Source organism: Clytia hemisphaerica, unplaced genomic scaffold, assembly GCF_902728285.1.
Source record: "Clytia hemisphaerica strain Z4C2 unplaced genomic scaffold, Clytia hemisphaerica genome assembly, whole genome shotgun sequence".
Lineage (NCBI taxonomy): Eukaryota > Metazoa > Cnidaria > Hydrozoa > Leptothecata > Clytiidae > Clytia > Clytia hemisphaerica.
The window spans coordinates 1,251,560-1,271,335 of record NW_027103900.1 but is presented as its reverse complement, the minus strand read 5'-3'; the positions used below and the strand labels follow the sequence as shown (position 1 = coordinate 1,271,335).

Sequence of the window (19,776 nt, the reverse complement as noted above, 5' to 3'; positions counted from 1 at the left end):
GAGTTGTTGCAAAGTGTTGTTTTTAACCATTATTACAAGCATACATTCTTTGGGGCACGGGGGCACTGACCTTGACAGACGGGGACGTGCCGCTGGAGTCTAAAAAGTGGACCCCGTTTGGTAAATTTGGGACCCTGTCAGAACGAAAAGTCGAAAAATGTTTTAATTTTCACCCTGAAAATTGGTAAAAATGACTAAAAGTAGACGAAAAATTAAAAACATTTCTAATTTTCAACCTGAACATTGTCCAACATAAGCAAAAGTGGACTCTGTAAGATTAATATTTTGAAAATCAGTTAATTTGGGACCCTGTCAGATATTTTCAGAGCCAAAATGGACCCTGCCCACCAGCGGTACGTCCCCGTACCCAATTTTGCTTAAGTGCCCTCCGCCCGGGCATACATTTATATCGCGGGGCTTCTTTTCCATACATCGAAACAAAAACCTAGAAAAGACTGAGTGTTATCAATCTAATTAAAAAATCTATTTTTACATAAGTGGTTCCCGTTTCATATCAGACACATATTTCATATCAGGACATATATCAATCTAGAAATTTTCAAACACATCTCTGAAAAATCTGTTGCACTTCGAATGCTGCAGCGGAAAAAAAGCAGTAGTTTGCGAACAAAAATTATGAAATTTATCACTATCAGGACAATATTTTTGAGTCGAAAATAAATGAATTATGACATGACTTCTCGACTAGTACATATTTGACAAAAGATATTTTGACCGAAAAATTATTTGATTTTTTGACTAAAAAATGTATATTTAACGTAAGATGCTAAATGTTTGACGAAATAATTTTTCAGGAGAAATATTTGACGAAAGATTTTTTAACAGGAGAATTATTTGACGAAAGACTTTTTAACAGTAGAAATATTCAACGAAAGATTTTTACAGAGAAATATTTGACGAAAGACTTTTTTACAGGAGAAGTATTTGACGAAAGACTTTTTAACAGTAGAAATATTTGACGAAAGATTTTTTACAGGAGAAATATTTGACGAAAGATTTTTTACAGAGAAATATTTGACGAAAGACTTTTTTACTAGAGAAGTATTTGACGAAAGACTTTTTAACAGTAGAAAGATTTGACGAAAGATTTTTTACAAGAGAAATATTTGACGAAAGACTTTTTTACTGGAGAAATATTTGACGAAAGACTTTTTTACAGAAGAAAATTTTGACAGAAGATTTTTTTTTAAATATTTGATGAAAGATTTTTTAACAGTACAGCAGAAATATTTGACGAAAGAATTTTTACAAGAGAAATATTTGACGAAAGACTTTTTTACAGGAGAAATATTTGACAGATATTTGACAAACGATTTTTATAGGAGAAATATTTGGCGAAAGATTTTTTGACCAGAAAGTATTCGATGAAAGACTTTGACATGGGAAATATTTGGCATAAGATTTTTTGACGAGAAAATGGATGAAGAAAATTTTATACGACTTTGAAAGATTTTTTAAAAGAAAAAAACATTTTTGACTAAGAATACATATACATTAAAACCAATTAATTTTTGAGAACAGCAAGAATATCAAATTTTGTTATTAAAAAGAATATTAACATTTTGACGAGGCATCAATTTTTTTAATCTTCACGAGAGCAAATTTTGGTGACTGACAGGATATGTAAATCATGAAAAACATAATTTTGACGAAGTACTCATTTTGGCGCAATCTTCAATCTTAGCGAGAACTAATGCTGGAAACCAGGAACCTATCCAACCCTAAGTCGCTGTGTCATCAACGTATAGGCAAGGACTAAAATAATTAAAAAACAGAAACATCATATTTTACAGCTCTTTTTATTTCCAAATATATTTCCATTATAATATCTGATAGTGAAATAATCTTCCTAAAATTAACTTAGATGATGCGGCAATAAACAACAATGCAAAAAGAAGGGGCTCAGAAAGGGCGTAGCCCACAAATAAGTGGCGCTGTAAATGGGCGTTTAAAGAGGCTCAGAAGTATAAACCCATTAAAGAAGAAACTCAGAGGGTGGAGTAGAAAAGATTGCAGAGAACAACGATTCAAATACCGTGAACGAATAAGACTTTCTGAAAAATTTGAGTGAAAACAATAAAAACACAAACAAAAAACAACAAAACATATATTGTAAATAACGAACGAGTAAATAACAGGACGAAAAATAGGAATTCCGCCTAAAATTCAAAATGCGTACATAAAACAACACAAACACAATGCTACACATACATAGAAACTAAATGAACTGGAAGGCAGCCATAAAGCCTTGCTATTTCATAAACGAACTTGTCATCCTTTTTAAAACTAAAATCCTGAAACATAAAATACTAAAAAACGAACAAAATCAATATCTATACATTATAATAAATTATGATCATAATAAACGAAACAGAAAAAAATATTTTTGATAAAAATCAAATTAACAGAAATCTTTCTTCGTTTTTGAGAGAGAATGAGATTTTTTGAAATGCGTGGTAAGTGGTGGTATCACAGAAAGAAATCAAAAAGATTCACCGTGGCATTTTGGATGAAAACAAGGTGAAAAGCTGAAAATTTCCAACACTGTAGCTTTTCACCGTTAAATCACCCAAAAAGTCACAGTAGATTTTTCTTAGTGTATGATGTCCCACATAAATATCGCTTCGTCATAAGTTCTACGAAATAATTTAAAGAAAATTGAAAACTATGAGAATGCAACAAGCAGTCAGTCATGAAAAAAGAAAACGAAAAGAATATTTAAAAACTAGATAAAATTGCTAAAAGGGGGGAATAAAAGCACATGCTTGATCTTGACATCATAACATGCTAGAAAAAGTTCATTTAGTAAAGGGGTAAAGGGGGCGAAAAGAGAGGGCGTTTCTTACTCGCGATTATAATCGTTTCGATCGTTTCGTCGACCACGCCTTTCGTCACCACTGCCGCCACCGTTGTTAGCACCACCCTGGCCACCCTGACCACCCTGGCGACGATTCTTGATGGCGTTACGCCCAGCTGATATTCTAAATATAAAAAGGAGTATTATTATTAGTTGCTAATCCAAATCCAACATATATCATCATACAAAGATTTCAAAAACCTATGAGCGAGAGAATTTCAAGAATATTTTTAGCTGCCAATAAAACATTTCTTATTTCCCTTATGTTTAATGTGTTTTCCACATTCCCCCAATACTTATTAGATCCAACATGAGACCTGAGGATTCAATTTGAGATTTCTTTCCTGTGGTAACTAATTTATTTTGCAAGCTACATATAACTACCTTATCGGCCCTTTTCACACCAGCTTTAAGGGCTCTGACCATAGTCGGAAAATTAATTTTAGTATTTGAATATAAAAGTTATGTTTTAGGTTCTTTAACACTTTTAACAAAGAATTGCCTTTATAAATTGCTTTTTAATCAAATCCCTTAAGAGTAATTAAGAATTTAATTACAAAAATGACGTTATGAACTTTAAAAAGACGTTAATAATATGTTGCATCGCCTTCTTTTATAAAAAGTGCTAAGTTTTAATGGGTAATTAGCCTTTTTGTTACGAATTCTTTTAAACTGTCCGCAAAGAATTGAACTGTTTTAAATTTTTCGGAAAAGTTTTCTAAATTAATGCATCAAACGTTATGGCTGCTTTTCTATGAAAAATCGGGATGGAAAATTGGTCAAAAAGCACTATTTTCAAGATTTTGAATCAAATAAGCTTTCAGAAAAATATTTTAGTTCGATAAAAGATACACCATCTACCGCAAAAAAAATTCAAAATGTTTTTTCTTCACCGAAAATAAGCTCTTCAAAGTTGAAATACTCTTCTTTGCAAAAGTTTTCATTTGCTTCTTCATCAATTTTTTTTCATTGTGATTCTTAAATTTTCTGACTCAAGGATAATTGGCCTACGTAACAAAAAATGTATAACATGTCACAGTTTTGTGGGCTACATCAAGTAGAACTTTATATTTCGTAAATAGCAAATATTAAAAATTCAGGTCAGAGCCCTTAATTTAGCACCGGCCTAAAATACTACACCAAAGCTCATTTTTTACCAGTTTTAGCCCGGCCCTGACTTAATTTCAATCTTTACGCCGGCCTTTATTACGCCAATAAAGGCTGGCGTCAAAAGGGATAATGTATATCAAAAACTGGGAAATAAGAGATTAAAATGGGTTGTTTTGTACCTTGCATTGATGAGGAAGGTTGCACAACTGACAGCTTCTGGTGTTCCAGCGATCACAACATCTGACATTCGACTATCCTTTTTGTTCTCCTCAATTTGTACTGTTGCACCAGAAAATTGTCTACAGAATGAAAGAGGAATAGGACATTATATTATAATACAAACATTTTAGGGTCAACAATAATCAATCAATTGTATAAAAATGACCATGAAAATGCACATTAAATTTGTTTCATTAATAATGTCATAACATTTGATTCGTTTGAAATCTGATAAGCACAATGCAGCTTTGTATATAGGTTAAAGAATTCCTGGCAAAATTCCAAATTTACTAGTGGCAGAGTGATTGTTCCAAAAATTCTTTTTAAAGGTGAGAAATTTTTTTAATGGTGAGAAATCTTTTAAATTTAATCCGATTGGGCATCATGATATCTTTGCGTTCAATACACCTTTTCGACCGTAGTCGCTCGGTCAGGCGCGTGCCACTTAATTATTTTAATTATCCCCCTAAACTCGATCCAATCCTTTTTTGAGTCATTTCTCTATTGTCTATAGGTGCAAAAAAAGGACTGGGACGGTTTTAGTGGGATAAAGCGGACAAAAAAATGCCCGCTACGGTCGAAACGAAAAGGTGTATTTTAAGACGAAAATGGAGTTCCTAAATGTCTTTTCAGCTGATCTACTTTAAAATAAGAAGTACCTGATTTCGTTTATATGACAGCCACCTTTTCCGATTAAAGAACCGATAACCTGAAAAAGAGAAATACAATATACTGTTTTTGCATTTGATCAATATACTTGTTCACCTACACTTTGTGTAATTTTTCTAAACTGAGGCTCAGCATATGTATAGGAAATGCTTTTTTTTCAAAGATTTGAGTCTGGATATGCGTACAAGCGTTATGCTTTTAAAAAGATGTTATTAATCGTGGTTGGGATCACCTTACAATGGTTTATGGGTATTAATTATCCTAGTTTAAAAAAAAATGAGACGAAAAAACATGAGAGGGGTCACGGTGGGGTAGAAGTTCATTAATTGAATTTGACAGCTGAAAGTGCTTAGTTGACTTTTTTTTGAAGTGGCTTTTTAATGTGTCAACTTTGTGATGTTATTTGGCACAAGTCCAGAACGATTACATTTCAGCGAAGTATCATTGAGCACTTGATGGCCCCTCTATTTACTTCTCAAGTGATTACTTCTGAGGTATGTTAAAATTTAATTCCCTAAAATTTCCCTCATTCAATTAACACTATTCATAGTGATCCCCCTATTTTTACTCAAGTCAAACACTATTTCCAAACGTTGCAGTTCCATATCGTTTCAAAACAATATGAAGCTATTCTGTTGGAAAAAAATGACGTCAGTCCTAGCCCTTAACCACACTTTACTCCTCGCTACTTCTTTCCTTCCATTTTCTACAAATCAAATTTAGTAATAAGTTGGAGATTTGATATTTCACAGAAAAGTGCTACCAAGGGGTATTTCGGGTCCCATATTTTCTGAAGGACTTTTTTGTTTGCCTTGAAATTTAACCAACTTCTTAACCTAAGGTTGAACTACCACTGGTGTAAAAATGAACGTTATAGCATAAGTAGAAAAAAAGCTAAATTTTTGCAATCGCAAATTTAACCGCTTAAAATCGCGAATTTTTCAACCAAAAATACATTCAAATATAGCGCTTTTGATTCTCTAAAACAAGCAAAAAAAATTTCCATAATTATATTTGACTATCAAAAGTTACAGGCATTCTTGTTTCCACTGCCAATTATATCTGGACAGACTTTAGTGTGGACGAGATTTAGTTTATAAATTCGAAAAGCTCTAGTAAATAAGGTGATTTGCTTCGATTAGATACAACTATTTCATACCAAAGATAATACAAAAAGAAGAAAGAAAATTACATACGTTGCTTGGAAGTCGAACTCTTTGTTCACTGCGTCTTGATAGGCCTGTAGAGAAGAACGAAAAACAACGTAGAATGAAGTTTCATTACAATCAACGAGCACAGTTAAGACCATATGGGATTTTACGAAAAATCTACGAGGTTCACTGAAATTTTAGTAAAAGTCTATGGAGAATCAGGAAGTCCAGATGACTTCTGCAAAGTTTCTAGGTCTCTTCAAATGGGGATCGGGGTGTTATAATTTTTTCTGTAATAACGCATTAAAAAGATTGTGTAGGTTTTTAATCATACCTTGCAGAGATAATTGACCCGACATAACCGATACCTAGAAAAAGAAAAGGAAAAAAATTAGTAGTTAAGGAAGTGAAGATCTGAGACTAACCCTAGTGATTACCTTCCCTAAAACATTATCTGCATATGAAAAATAGCTGGTTAGCCCTTTAAATTCTTAAAATAGTCTGATAACCTAGATTCTTTAAGGCTTACATTTAGTTTAAGGAATTGTCAGAGAATTGATTACCTGAGTGGGGCCCATTGAACGTCCATACATATGTGGGAAATATTGAACATTGTTTTGACGTGCTGGAAACTGAAAGAATGAATGAGAATATGAACATCGTTGTTATGATTTTCCACCTCTAAACAGTCCTATAGTGTCAATTATTTATAGTAGACCTTCAAAAGATCCAATAATTTCTTTATGAGTTTCCGTTGTCAGAAAGAAACTAAGACTAGCTTAGGCACATCTTCTTTCATTTCAAGCGTAAAACTTCTACTTGTCGAATCAGGCCTAAATGCATGGAACTGTGTATTGTGTAGACTAGGACTACAATCAGTGACAAAATACTTGGCACAAAAGGGAAATTCACCGGGGTGTTTTGAAACCACAATCGATTTGTAAGTGCTCTAAAGTAGGTTCGAAGGGTAGAGTTTTAACTCTGAGTTTTAACGCTAGACTTAGAACCTTAGGATCTGAGGATCCAAAAGTTCAAAAATGGTCCAGTAGGGCTTGAAATATAGCCTAGAAACCAATAAAATAATCGATGAAATTAAGTTGAAGGCTTGAAATTGACATTCTGGCTCGAACTTCAATTTTCGAAAAATGGTAAATTAGCCAAAAGTGCCAATATATTATGGCACTGATTGTAGCTTTATATTACGAGGAATAAAACAAGAGGAAGAAAAATAAAAACCACCTCTTCAAAGACTTCGTATATTTTAGAGACACAGGTACCAAGTGATTGTGGAGAACCGGCCAACGTGACCGATCTTTCGGATGATCCTGGAAGCGTTTCTGAAGGAATCTAAATGTGAACATGTTTGAAAATAATAACTTGGTGTCTAATGAATCGTTTTCAAGTTTTCAAGTTTCTTTGACTTAATTTTAGCGGATTTTTCAGGGTTTTTCTGGTTTTTTAAGGTTTTTCAATAATCAAATTCATCAATATGTAAATGTTATCACATGATAACGAGTGCAATTTTCGAGTTGTATGTAGTTATTATGTGATTACGAGCTAATTGCACAATGGGCTTCACTACTTTTTCCCAGTAAGGAAATTATTTCTTTCTCACAAAATGAATTTCGATGCCGATGAAGATCATTCTTTTCCAAGTTTTTAAGAAACTTTTGAGGTTTCCCAGGACAATTTTTGAGGTTTGTGTATTTTCAAGGTTATTGAGATATAACAAATTGCGACTCATCTTACAAAAGAAAATGACAATGACAAAATTGCGATAAAAGGAAAGTAAAATCTTTTTATTAATTTTATGGTAAAGATATGAGTTCAATCAAATAACACTTACAGTGATAGTTGCACCTGACGCCTATAAATAAAAGAAATGGAACTTATGAAATCTAGTTTCATATGAGGTGCATTCTACACCCTGGTTTTAAGATTGAATAAATTAGCATTTCTAAGACTTTGCTTTTTGTCAAAATGTTTCATTGTTTTCCCATATTAATCTTATTTCCAAATCATTGAAAAGCTCGAATTCTAGTTATTCAAATGAGTTTCTTGATCATCGTGGGTATATACGCATTTATATACGCATATTTCGCATTTTGGAGAAACACGGCAAATTATTTACATATCAAGTGCTTCAAAATTAAGGTTATCGTAAGCTTTAATAAAAAAGAAAGTAGAGTTTAATACTGAGAAATTAAATGAGCAGAGAATCGCAAAGTTATTAACAATATTATTCGGGAAAACGACAAAGATGATCGAATTATGAAGAATAATACCTCACGAATTTCTTTGATACGTTGTCCACCTTTGCCAATGAGAGGTCCACATTGACTGTTTGGTACCAAGAGTCGCATGGTCACTGGCGGAACACTGTCACTGTTACCGTTTGAAGCAATCTGAGAACAATAAGACGAGGTCTTAAATTAACAACATCCAAAAGTTCACGAGTTATGCGTTGTGAAATTATTTCAGAAATGTGTTACGAGTATAAAAAAAGAACAATTTTCTTTGTCAATCTAACAAACCTCTTGCAATTTTTCTGCAGTCATTTGTACGGCTGATTTGACTTGTTCACTGTTCCCTTTGATGTTCAAAATTCTGAAGTAAAAATGAACAAATAAAAGTTTCTTTTGAGAAAAGACTCAGTTCCCGGGGGGGGGGGGGGGGGCACTCATATGATCTGGTCTACGCACTTAAGGGTGGGGTTCTTCAGCATCTCAAAATGCACTACAAGGGTGTGTTTCTGTGAGATTGCACTGCAATGGTCGAATTTTAAAACAATTTCAAAATAATTGTTTCTATTGTCTGATAATTACAGCTGACAGGAACAGTTTTTTCAGTTTTTCTTTGAAATAGAAAATTTCCCAAGCTTTTTCTTTCACGCAGATTTACAGCTGAGAAATATAGTGTACTATAAGGGTTGGGCAAATCAAGAGAAAATGCACTGAAAGGGTACTTTTCAGCCATATTGAACTGCACTGTAAGGGTACGATTTTGAAAAGCAGATTTTGCGCGGCACATACCGTCGTTTCGAAATCAAGTGCCCCCCAGGCTCAGTTCACAAGAAAAAATTACTGTTTCTTCGAAGTTGCATCGTAAGGAAGTTTGCTAAAAGCTTAGAAAAACGAAAAGCGTTTTTAAAATTTAAAATTGGCTACTTTAGTATATTTTTAGGAAAATTTAAATTTGGGACCTCCTCAAAGTGGTTTGGATGGATCGAAATAGCAACAGTCAAATGTTTTCTTTGGCAGCATACATACCTCTCAACACCAGTCCCTGCTGTAATATTGATATTGGCACCACTCTAAAAGTGATAAAAAATAACTTCCAGCCTTTGAAATTGTATCTATAAACTTTGGTCTAGTTTAATTAAAAAATGTTTTAAATAGCAATACCAGTAATTTCTAATTTTTCGATTTCCTCTCTCGTTTTCCCATCATAATTGGAACGATTTGTAATTCTCAAAATTCTCATTAATATTTTCATCTCCAAAAAGGGAGTTGAAATAATTTTATTTGGTCAATTCCTGATTTTACAAAGAAGTAAATATTTACCTCATCTCTCATTTGTCGAATATTTCGCCCTTCCTACAAGAAAAGAAGAATCTTAATACAATACAATGAAACATAATTAAAATATGGGAAAAACCATCATACAACGTATGTCATACAGTAATAAATTTGTGGAGATGTTGTTCGTAGCAAGGCAAAGTTAAAATTTGAATCAACTTTTTTTTTTTGAAGAAGAAGAAGAAGAAACTTACTCGTCCAATAATTCCACCAGCATCCTTAAATTAAAAAAAAACTTATTAGTAATGATAATCATGGCATTGTATGCATTACCTTGATTGCTGTGCTGGCTAATTCTAATTGTCATTGTAAAAATTATTTGATCATTCTAATTTTAGAATGATTATTATGATCACCATTATATAGATATATAGGCTAATAATATTCACTGAAAGGTTATAGAAAGGAAATGACAGAGAATTTTGACCTTGCTTTTTTATATCACTGGTCATTCAAAAAATGTCAAAAATGCACAAATTATTAGCAGTTAATTTTGTGGTCAAGTTACTAGTAGCAAAATATACTTTGGAGTAATTTTCAAAAAAAGAGACAAAAATTCCATGTGCACTATTAAGAGGCAATGATTTGATATAAGCACATGGGTATTATCCATGTTATGGCCACAATTGATCTTGTTTTCCCAATGGGATTAGGTGAATGTAAAAAGTTCGGTTTTGTATTCAATCAGTATCTTTTAAGAATCATTGGTCAAAATGTTTTTATTTATCTTTTGAGTTTTATCACTCCCCTCCCTTTCGACATACATCATCAAACAGGTTTTGCAAGTTCTAATCTCTGTTTCATTCAACAGATGTAATAATCCAGAAATCATATTATGAATTATGAAATTTGTTAAAACCGTTTTTACTTGGATTTTCAAAAAAATCAACTGAGTTATCAAAAGTTATAACTTAAAGAATACAGACTAATGAATGAAACAAATTAAATTTCATAGTAAGACATTTTTCTTGAAAAAGTAATATAATTTGACTCATTGAAATCTGATACGTAATGTCTCATGATCAAAATATCACATGGGATTTTAATGTACCAGTATTTATGATTGGTACTAGTATTATACAAACAAATGAGACGCTTCTCGTATGTCAGTCTGTCACATGACAACAGGTAAGTACTGACATCCTGACAAGAAAAAAAAAAGAGACCAACCCAGGGATTTCGATTTGTAAAGCAAAAACTGTAAATTACCTGGCTTAAAATGATAAAATGAAGTTCAATTCTTTCATCTGCCATATTGGTATCTATAAAGAAAAGAATTTTTAAATTAAAAGTATTCACTAAATTTTTTCTGGAGAAGGTATTTTCCAGTACAATATCAAAAACAACATTGCCATTTTTAGAACAAAATTTAAGATAATGACATTTAATGAAAAATTAGAATCAGCATACCGGGTGCACCAAAAAAAAGTATACAGGTTTGTCGAGGTATTGTGAGCTTCAGGATTTAAATTTTTTGTTCATTCTTTTTTTTTATCGTATAGAGAATGCTTTAACTTAAATTTTGAGCTATCATACATTAAACCTGAAAAAGTAGTTCGAAAGTTATTTTAAAAAAACTGACTTTTTTTAATGTCAAAATTTCAAATAATCATTAAAAACTCATTAAAAACATACTTTTTTTTGGTGCACCCGGTAGAAATTGCACTTCATTAACAATCATTTTGGCACCAAGAGAATACAAAGAGAGCATATTTTCAAAATCCAAAGAAATACCATATTGTATCGATTAAGAAACTGAACAATAAGAAAAAGTTGTCAAAATGAAAGGTCAAACATGGAAATTTAAGCTGTTTAAAAAATGGTCCGAAGATACAAAATCTATTCACACAAGCAGCTAAAGGAAAAAAAACACTAAAGTTACTAATAGGAAGAAATCAGATCACCTTTTAACTTTCTACAGTGTGTCTCAGAAACAAATATGTCTATTTATAAAAATAACACGGTGTTTGACAATGTTAACAAGCTATAACAATTTCTCATGTCCCCCTCTCAAATAAACACAATTTGTCACCAATGCACTCTAAAACTTTCTTCACTAGAATACTTTTGAGAAAAGGGAAATCTGACAAATTAATTTTTTTCTCTATGCTCAACCTTTCTATAAGAAGGGTAAAGTAATCTTTCTCTGTAAAGTTGCCCAAATCTGTGCAAAAAGGTTGCAACCAAAAGTATTTTTCTAGGGCAAATTGAGTTCTTTTTACCAGCAAGCCCATGATAAATAATAAATATAACTTGAATAAGTCCAAATTGAAACTGAAACTGTGATACCTACAATTCGCATCATAGTAGGGGGAAATTTGTAAAATCGCTCGACTTTTTTAGTCAAAGCACTTGTTATATATTTTTGGAAAGCTAAGGGATAGGGGAATCAAGATAACTTGGGTGCCAATTTTTTTTCGGACACTTTGGTGTGATTTTCGGACAAATACGACGGTCTCAGGCAAAAATCAAAGGGTGAAAAATTAATGAAAATTTTAGCTTGAGAAAACGGAGACCAGTTGTATATTTTTGGAAAGCTCTCAAAAAATTAAGATTAGTGATATATTGCGAGTATAGGTGATTTCTTTAGCTAACTCGAGATATTAATCCTTAAAAACAGTGTTTTTCAGTGTTTTTCAGCCAGAAACAGCTGTTTTGTCCAGTTTTTGCGCTTTCGGAAGCTCAATATCTCGAGTTAGGTACTGAAATCACCTATACTCGCAATATATCACTAATCTTAATTTTTTGAGAGCTTTCCAAAAATATACAACTGGTCTCCGTTTTCTCAAGCTAAAATTTTCATTAATTTTTCACCCTTTGATTTTTGCCTGAGACCGTCGTATTTGTCCGAAAATCACACCAAAGTGTCCGAAAAAAAATTGGCACCCAAGTTTTTTTGATTCCCCTACCCCTTAGCTTTCCAAAAACGTATAACAAGTGCTTTGACTAAAAAAATCGAGCGACCTCAAAAAAACGAACAAATTTCCCCCTACTATCATATAAAATGGTGAAAAGACCAAATTTTAGAACAATTATTAAACCTCTGCATAAATGACACATTTGTCTGCCTTTTGTTTACTACAAAGCAGGACAAAAGAGTTAGAGCTTGTTGACAGTATTTTTTCAGAAAAATAGGCACCCTTCAGACATCTTCAAAACTTTTAATCAATTATATCAAGAAGCATTGATAAAGATATTAAAACAATTCCATACCAACAATAATATATAATTAAAAAAAAAAACAAGCATTAAATTCAAATAATTAGAGTTCAGCTTTTGTACAGTTTATTGCCTAGCTGGGGTCTGTAAAGGGATACAAAACAAACCTTACACATTGCTTTAAAAATTCATTTTCATCCAGCCATGGTCAGACAAGGGGTTGACGGAACAAATACAGGGGCTAATGAAATCAATTACATACAAATATGATTACTTTTTAACCAATATTGAATTACTATTTATAAAGGGCAGACTTTTAAATTAATTCATTTCATACAGGGGAGTCAGCAGGTTTCAGTACTGTGCAGCAATTGGGCACTTTTCGTGTCCACTCTCCCCTAAAGGCTATAAAAGAGGCTATAAAAAAAGGCTATAAAAAAGGCTATAAAACAAAAGACTATCGAATGGGTATTGGGGTCAAAGCTAATATCAAGGCAAAACACCAGAAGTCCAGGGGGCTTTATCTCAAATTTGGCTATACAATTGAAATGTCTGACCAAATATGGATAATATTATACTTATAATACTTTATTAAATAAGCTATTTGAGTACATTTGTAATGATTACCTTCAATCCCATTAACTTTCCAACCTTTAATCTTTTGAAGAAAATAGTAATCATTGAATGTGTAAAAATGCTCTTTTAAACAAAATGAGTCCTTGCCTAAACCTTCCCCCATTGTGATGAAGCAACATAAAACTTTGGACTTTGTACCTAATGCTTAACCTTTTAGATTTTAGACTGACCAAATAAAAATTTCTATTTCCAGGAATGTTTGCTGACAAGAGCAAGAATTGCTGATTAACCTGACACATCCTACTGATTTGCCAAATTTTTGTATAATGTCCAAAAATGAAAAATAAAGGAAAAATCATAAAACAAAAAGTTATGGCGCAATTTAAAAAGACGACCACCAGACAAAACAACACACTGAATGTGTCCCTGTAAGCGATTTGGAGCACATTGAAAATGGGATGATCCTTTAAAAAAGCCAAACTTCTGGCTCATATGGACCGTTCCTGGCCAAATTTGGTTGATGTTGACCGATCTTGGCCAATCTAGGCCGATCTTAGCTGAGCCATGTTTTAAATCTTTTCTCTAAACAAAGGTCAATCTAGACAAGTCCAAATCGGCCAAGTCCGAAAACAAAAAAGCAACTCTTTTTTGCATGACAGAGAACATTCGAATGTTTTGAAAATTGTTTGATCAAATTATAAAAAAAGATTTTCTAATGTTTTGAAAAGTCTCTGACTCTAAAATCAAAACAAAAGCAAAATGAAACAAACAACAAGAAAAGCAAGAAGGAAGAAGTATTTTTATTTTTATGTTTTCACTAGAGTGAAAACCATCACGAGAATAATTTTTCTTGAGCTAAAAGATAAGAATATAATCCAAAGTATCAAGATTACTGTAACATTATTGGAATATCAGCAAAGGAAAAGGCAATAGCAGTTTCTTTTTCAAAGATTGTGCTTTCGTTAGTAAAAGGTCAAAGCAATTGGTATTCCTTTTGGTTTTGGTGTTGCTTCACTAGCTGTGTATGAAATACAAAGAATAATATTGACATGCAAGTTTTAACAAGGGAGATATGTAAATGATACAGGGATGTCTAGGGGCACAGTGAAATTCTAAATGTATTCATAACAGCCAGTGAGTCAAGGTTATGAATGCAGGGGAGTATGTTATTTAAGACGAAAAAACTGTTTGATAACCATTTTGCTTATAATTAGTATTTTGGCTTCCATAAAATGTTCTGGACCGGTTCGTGTTTGCTTGTACAAGCCATATTGGCATGGCTCCGAATGGGGTTCTAGGTCCCCCCAACAAATTTAGGTCCCCCCTACGATTTAGATCCCCCCACTTTTCAGTAAGGTTCAGGTCCCAGTTGAAATGTAAAGGTTCAGGTCCCTGAAAAAATTGCTTTCAAGGTTCAGGTCCCAGCAAAAAAAGCTACTGTCATTTCTGGTAGTATTATTACTAGTTTTTTTACGTATCAACATGGGACGTCAACCAACTGAAGAAGAGAAGAAAGAATTCATGTACATCATAAAAATGCGGGGTTAAAAAAAATTGGGGGTCCAAATTGAAAATTTAAATAAATGTTGCCCACCATGGTTGGGCAACGAGAAAATTTTGGAATTTTAAGGGTAGAAATCTGCCATTTTAGCCTACATTTTGATAGAATGTAAGAGATAATAAATTCAATAGAAAAATCCTTAACTTATTAACCAAAACAATAGTGTATTTTACAGTTTCCTAATTAGCCCCCCAGAACTTTAGTGTAGCCCTTCAGCTCCCCCCACTTTTTTAGGTCCCCCCTGAGTTTAAAAAATGAGACAGCTCCCACCCACTTTTAAGCCAATTTGAGATTTACACCCCCCCAAATAAGTGGGGGGGGGCGGAGCCATGATTGGCCTAGACCGGTCTTACATTAGCCGAACATCATTGTTTCAGATTGTTTTTGTTTTATCAGGTTTGTAACTTGACAAAACCAGACCTGGCTGTTATTGGCCGATCCAGACCGGACTTGGCCGATCCGAACCAAACCGATCTATGTCGATTTGGGCCGTAGAATTACTTGGTCGATCCTGGCCAATCTTGAATGTGCTCTAAATCACTTGCATATACAAATTTTCGAAATATTTTACAAAGAACAATGAAGGTCATCACAGGGAACATTTTTCTTTGAAACTCCAACTTTTTTGAGACAAAATTGAATCCTAAAGCAAAGAGAGAACTATTTTGGACTAGTAAAATAACTAATATTTTCTACATATTCAAAACTTTTTCCAGTGGTTTGCCCTTGAACCCCCTAGGATTTTCAATAGACGCACTGGGGGCCTTACATCATCTTGACTTTACTATTCAGGCATATTAGAAACTCATTCTGAATTTACCAAGATGACTCCAGCTCAAAGTGCTTAGAAAGATCTCTGATCATAGAATAGAGAATACAAAAACCACATTTATTTCCAACCGTTCCTTAAAGACTTTCAGACTCACAGTTTTTATATAAAATGCAGGAAAGATAGTACATAGTGTCCTGGTTGGTGGGTCCCCTTGCTAATTGAAAAAAATTCCTTTCACCCTTTTCAGTCCCCCAAACTTCAAAAACTTTTTTTCTTCATATTTCTACTCTTTGCTGTTTCTACTCATGTTATCTTTGTAAGCAGGTCTAGTGCTATAGGGTACACAGTTGTATTCTTGTTTTCATAAACTCAGCATTTAACAACAGAAAAGAGACAACATTTTCTGCAACAGGTCCATGAGCAAATATATTTTCACTGTTAGCTTGTTGCCCTTTTTAATTTTTTTTCCCTTCATAATGGCCAATGCCAATTGGAGAATTAGAGAGCAACCGCCAACAGACCGCCTGAATCTAGTTCAAGATCCCAAGACAATTAATTAAAACTTGAAAACTTGAAATGAAGCAAAATGACCCATTTCTAAAGGTGCAGCAGCCAGAATTAACCAACCAAATTTTGTCATTCAATTCCCTAGACAGCGCTTCGATTCCTTAGGACTTGATTGCGCATAACTAATAAAACAAAACCGTTTCTCGCTAACTACACCATTCACAATGAGATTCTTGAATGTGTCGACAATGCCAAATATCTTGGTGTCATTATAAACAAACGCTTGAAATGGAATACACACATTGATATGGTTTGCAAAAAAGGTACACAAACACAAAATTTTCTACAGCGAAATCTGAGAGGATGCACCAAAGCCACCAAAGCAAAAGCCTACAAGACGTACATAAACCCAATCCTCAACTACGCATCTACTGTCTGGAACCCTATCGGGGAGAGCAATCAAGGTCTGCGAGACCGAATTGAAATGATTCAAAGGAAATCTGCTCGCTTTGTTTATGCTGACTGGAACCGTCACTCCAGTCCAACGAGAATGATGAACGATCTTGAATGGAAAACCTTAGAAGCTCAAAGGAAAATTCGCAACCTTACAATGATGCACAACATCATTCACGGAGTAGTTGCAATTCCTGAGACTATATTTTCAAACAGGGCTAGGTTTTCAACATGTATTCGATTCAAGCAAATGCATGGGCGAGTGCTTGCCTACAAAAACTCATTTGCTCCATCAACAGCTAAACTCTGGAATGATCTCCCTGGTGGTCTTACGACAATTGAAGGACATTCATCTTTTAAAAACAAACTTGAAGACCACTTTGGATAGGTCATTATTATTTTATATTTAATTTTCATCCCATTTTAATTGTATATCTTAATCGTAAAAATAATTATTTAATTTTATATTATTTATTTAAATATTTGTAATATTTAGTAGTCTGCTACCACATTATGCCTGCTCCTATGCTTACCCCAGCACTGAGGCTACTTCAAGTTACATTCTTTCTGCTAGCTTTAATACTTCTTTAGTACTTCTCTATATTAAATCTAGTCTCAAGCACAATCTATCACAGCACACAGGGCTGCATGCTTGGTTTTCCACTTATACTATTCATTCTTTTCTCGTTATCAAGCATTAGTTAAAATTCTAAAATATCTTATTGCTCTTAACATTTCATTTATTTATTTATTCATTTTTCATTTTTTTAAACAAACAAATGTACGGATAATGGGTCCTAGGACCTCTTAGTATGAAATATATAGATAGATAGATAGATTACACGCTAGTAAAAATAATTCTGCACATGTAAATGAGTCAATACTCGGGTGAGTTAGGGCGTGTCTAGATTTAAAAAAATCACAAATCCCGAATCCGCGACCAATAGCACCCATTCTCAGGGATTCACTTATGGATTTTTAGATGACATATACCTTAAAGTTTCAAAACCCGGTGTTACGTAATTAAATATTAACCTAAAAATTAATTATTAAAGAAAGTGTGAATTGTGACGCCATCAAATTATGACGTCATAAATCGTAAATTAGCTCTAACTCTATAAGTACATGTCAAATCTTTTTCAAATTTGGACCAAAGAAATATCTTAATGGTGCCGAACTTTTCAATTTGAAGATTTTACGCAATCGAATATTACCCAGGATTTGCTGTTCGATTGCTTCGATTACATTCGATTGTATTCGATTACGTTTGATTGATTCAATTACATTAGATTTTAAGCGCTTTGGTATGGTACTTAAGCACTCGGCCGCGTGATCCAATTTAATTTAATCAAACTCATCAAACATAATCCTAATTTAACAAAATCAAAGATTATTCGAATACAAATGACAATCGAACATAGTTCATCTATCAATCGAACCAATCTAACCTCTTACTCAAACGCAATCAAACACAATCGAATATTACCCAGGAATCGGCTGTTCGATTGAGATTCGATTACGTTCGACAATCGAATCCCAATTATTTGATCGTGTTTGATTGGCTCGATTGCGATTTTTGATCGAAGTTGTTCGATTGACACTGTCTGGAAATAGCCTATCCGGCATGCGTCTTCTCCCCTGTAGATCTTTTTCTCAGGAATTTGTTCTTTAAATTTGTTAAATCAAGGTTGGCTTTTTTCATTTATGGCTCAAAATTTTGGTCATTTCCCATAGTTTTTGAAAATGTTAATTTCATTGAAAAGCAGGGGTTTATTTTTCCATGAATCCCTTTAGAAGTTTTCTCTCATACACATTTTGGCAGGAGGCTAGTGTGACTGACTGGCATTAGCCTTGACCCCTCCACCTTTAACAGCCAAATGCCGCCAAGAAATTTGTTAAATAGACCTTTTTTTAAAGAGGCAGCCATGTTGAATAATTATGTACTCCAGCATAAAAACAATGATACAGCCATGCATAATTACTATATCATGCATATTTTAAAAATCATGCATGGCTGTATCATTGTTTTTATGCTGGAGTACATAATTATTCAACATGGCTGCCTCTTTAAAAAAAGGTCTATTTGAATGTTGATGGCTCCTTATTAGAAGATAGTCAAGAGGGAGATAGCAAAGAGCACAGCCTTGGCACTGCCATTGCCCAAAAATAAAATTTATACTTGAAGAAATTCAATGGATTTCTGTCTAACTATATTTTTTCTCTGTAGAACTTAACTAATGAACCATTTTTTTATTGGTAAGAATGTAGTATAGAGTTTATATACTGTAGCTTGAAAAATAATAAAGCAAACAAATAAATGAAATGTGCCTAATATTATTGATTGTATAGGAAAAAGGCAAAGATTAGGGCATTTTTGCTGTTAATGAATGAAAGTAGTATAATCTATTTGAGTGATCTCTTGTTTCAAAACAATTTTGTCTCAAATTTCAAAATAAACATTTTTAAGATGCTCCTCTGGCACTGGCTGCTCTGCTGAGATAGAGAGAACAGAAAAATGAAAAGGAGATAGGAAAGTAATTTATATGAAGGGGAAACTAGTCAAATCTGAATACCCAAAAATCTTCAAACTCCTTCTTTTCTTCACAACATGTTACTATGCTAAACGTTGCAGGTTGTTTTGTGTTCACTCAACCAAAACAATAATGTCTGAGAAAATAACCTCTTTCCTTCAATAAAATAAATAAGAAAGAGCATTAAAAATAACATACCTCAGCTTGGGATGAAGGAATGAGGGCAATTTGGAATCCAAGATGGAATTTGAAAAGGAATTGGTGGAGGTGAGTGAGGGAAAGTAAGGAAAAGATAGCCACGAAGTTGTCACTATCCGCTTCTTGTTCAGTCTACTACTTTCAAAATTCACTCATTCAAATCAAAACAAAAACAAAGATCAGTCTAATATGGTGTGTTTTACTAGGGAGATAACACCCGAGATTGAAAATCTAGTGGAGCAAGTTTTTACCTCCTTAATATAATGCTTGCATATGTCGATTCTCATTCAACAAAATCAAGAGATCAAAGTACCGTTTGTGGTTCAATAAAACCCCCGTTTTTTAGCCTTTATTTCAAGTTTATTGTCTCAAGAAAGTATCTTTTCCAGGGGGCTTGACATCCTGAAGAGGGTT

At 33.3% G+C, this 19,776-nt stretch overlaps 1 protein-coding gene across 1 annotated transcript; it reads right to left on the bottom strand.

The window, feature by feature from the left end:
- Positions 1 to 1,803: 1,803 nt before the first annotated feature.
- LOC136808843 (poly(rC)-binding protein 3-like) lies at positions 1,804 to 19,518 on the bottom strand. Its single transcript, XM_067065401.1, has 15 exons — positions 19,363 to 19,518; positions 10,815 to 10,867; positions 9,800 to 9,823; positions 9,591 to 9,623; positions 9,297 to 9,340; positions 8,562 to 8,634; positions 8,313 to 8,432; positions 7,874 to 7,894; positions 7,267 to 7,374; positions 6,591 to 6,659; positions 6,362 to 6,395; positions 6,073 to 6,116; positions 4,867 to 4,916; positions 4,168 to 4,287; positions 1,804 to 3,002 (listed from the first exon to the last, which is right to left on the bottom strand). The coding sequence occupies exons 2-15, from the start codon at positions 10,857 to 10,859 to the stop codon at positions 2,864 to 2,866; spliced, it is 924 nt and encodes a 307-aa protein (XP_066921502.1). The 5' UTR covers positions 10,860 to 10,867; positions 19,363 to 19,518; the 3' UTR covers positions 1,804 to 2,863.
- Positions 19,519 to 19,776: the final 258 nt, after the last annotated feature.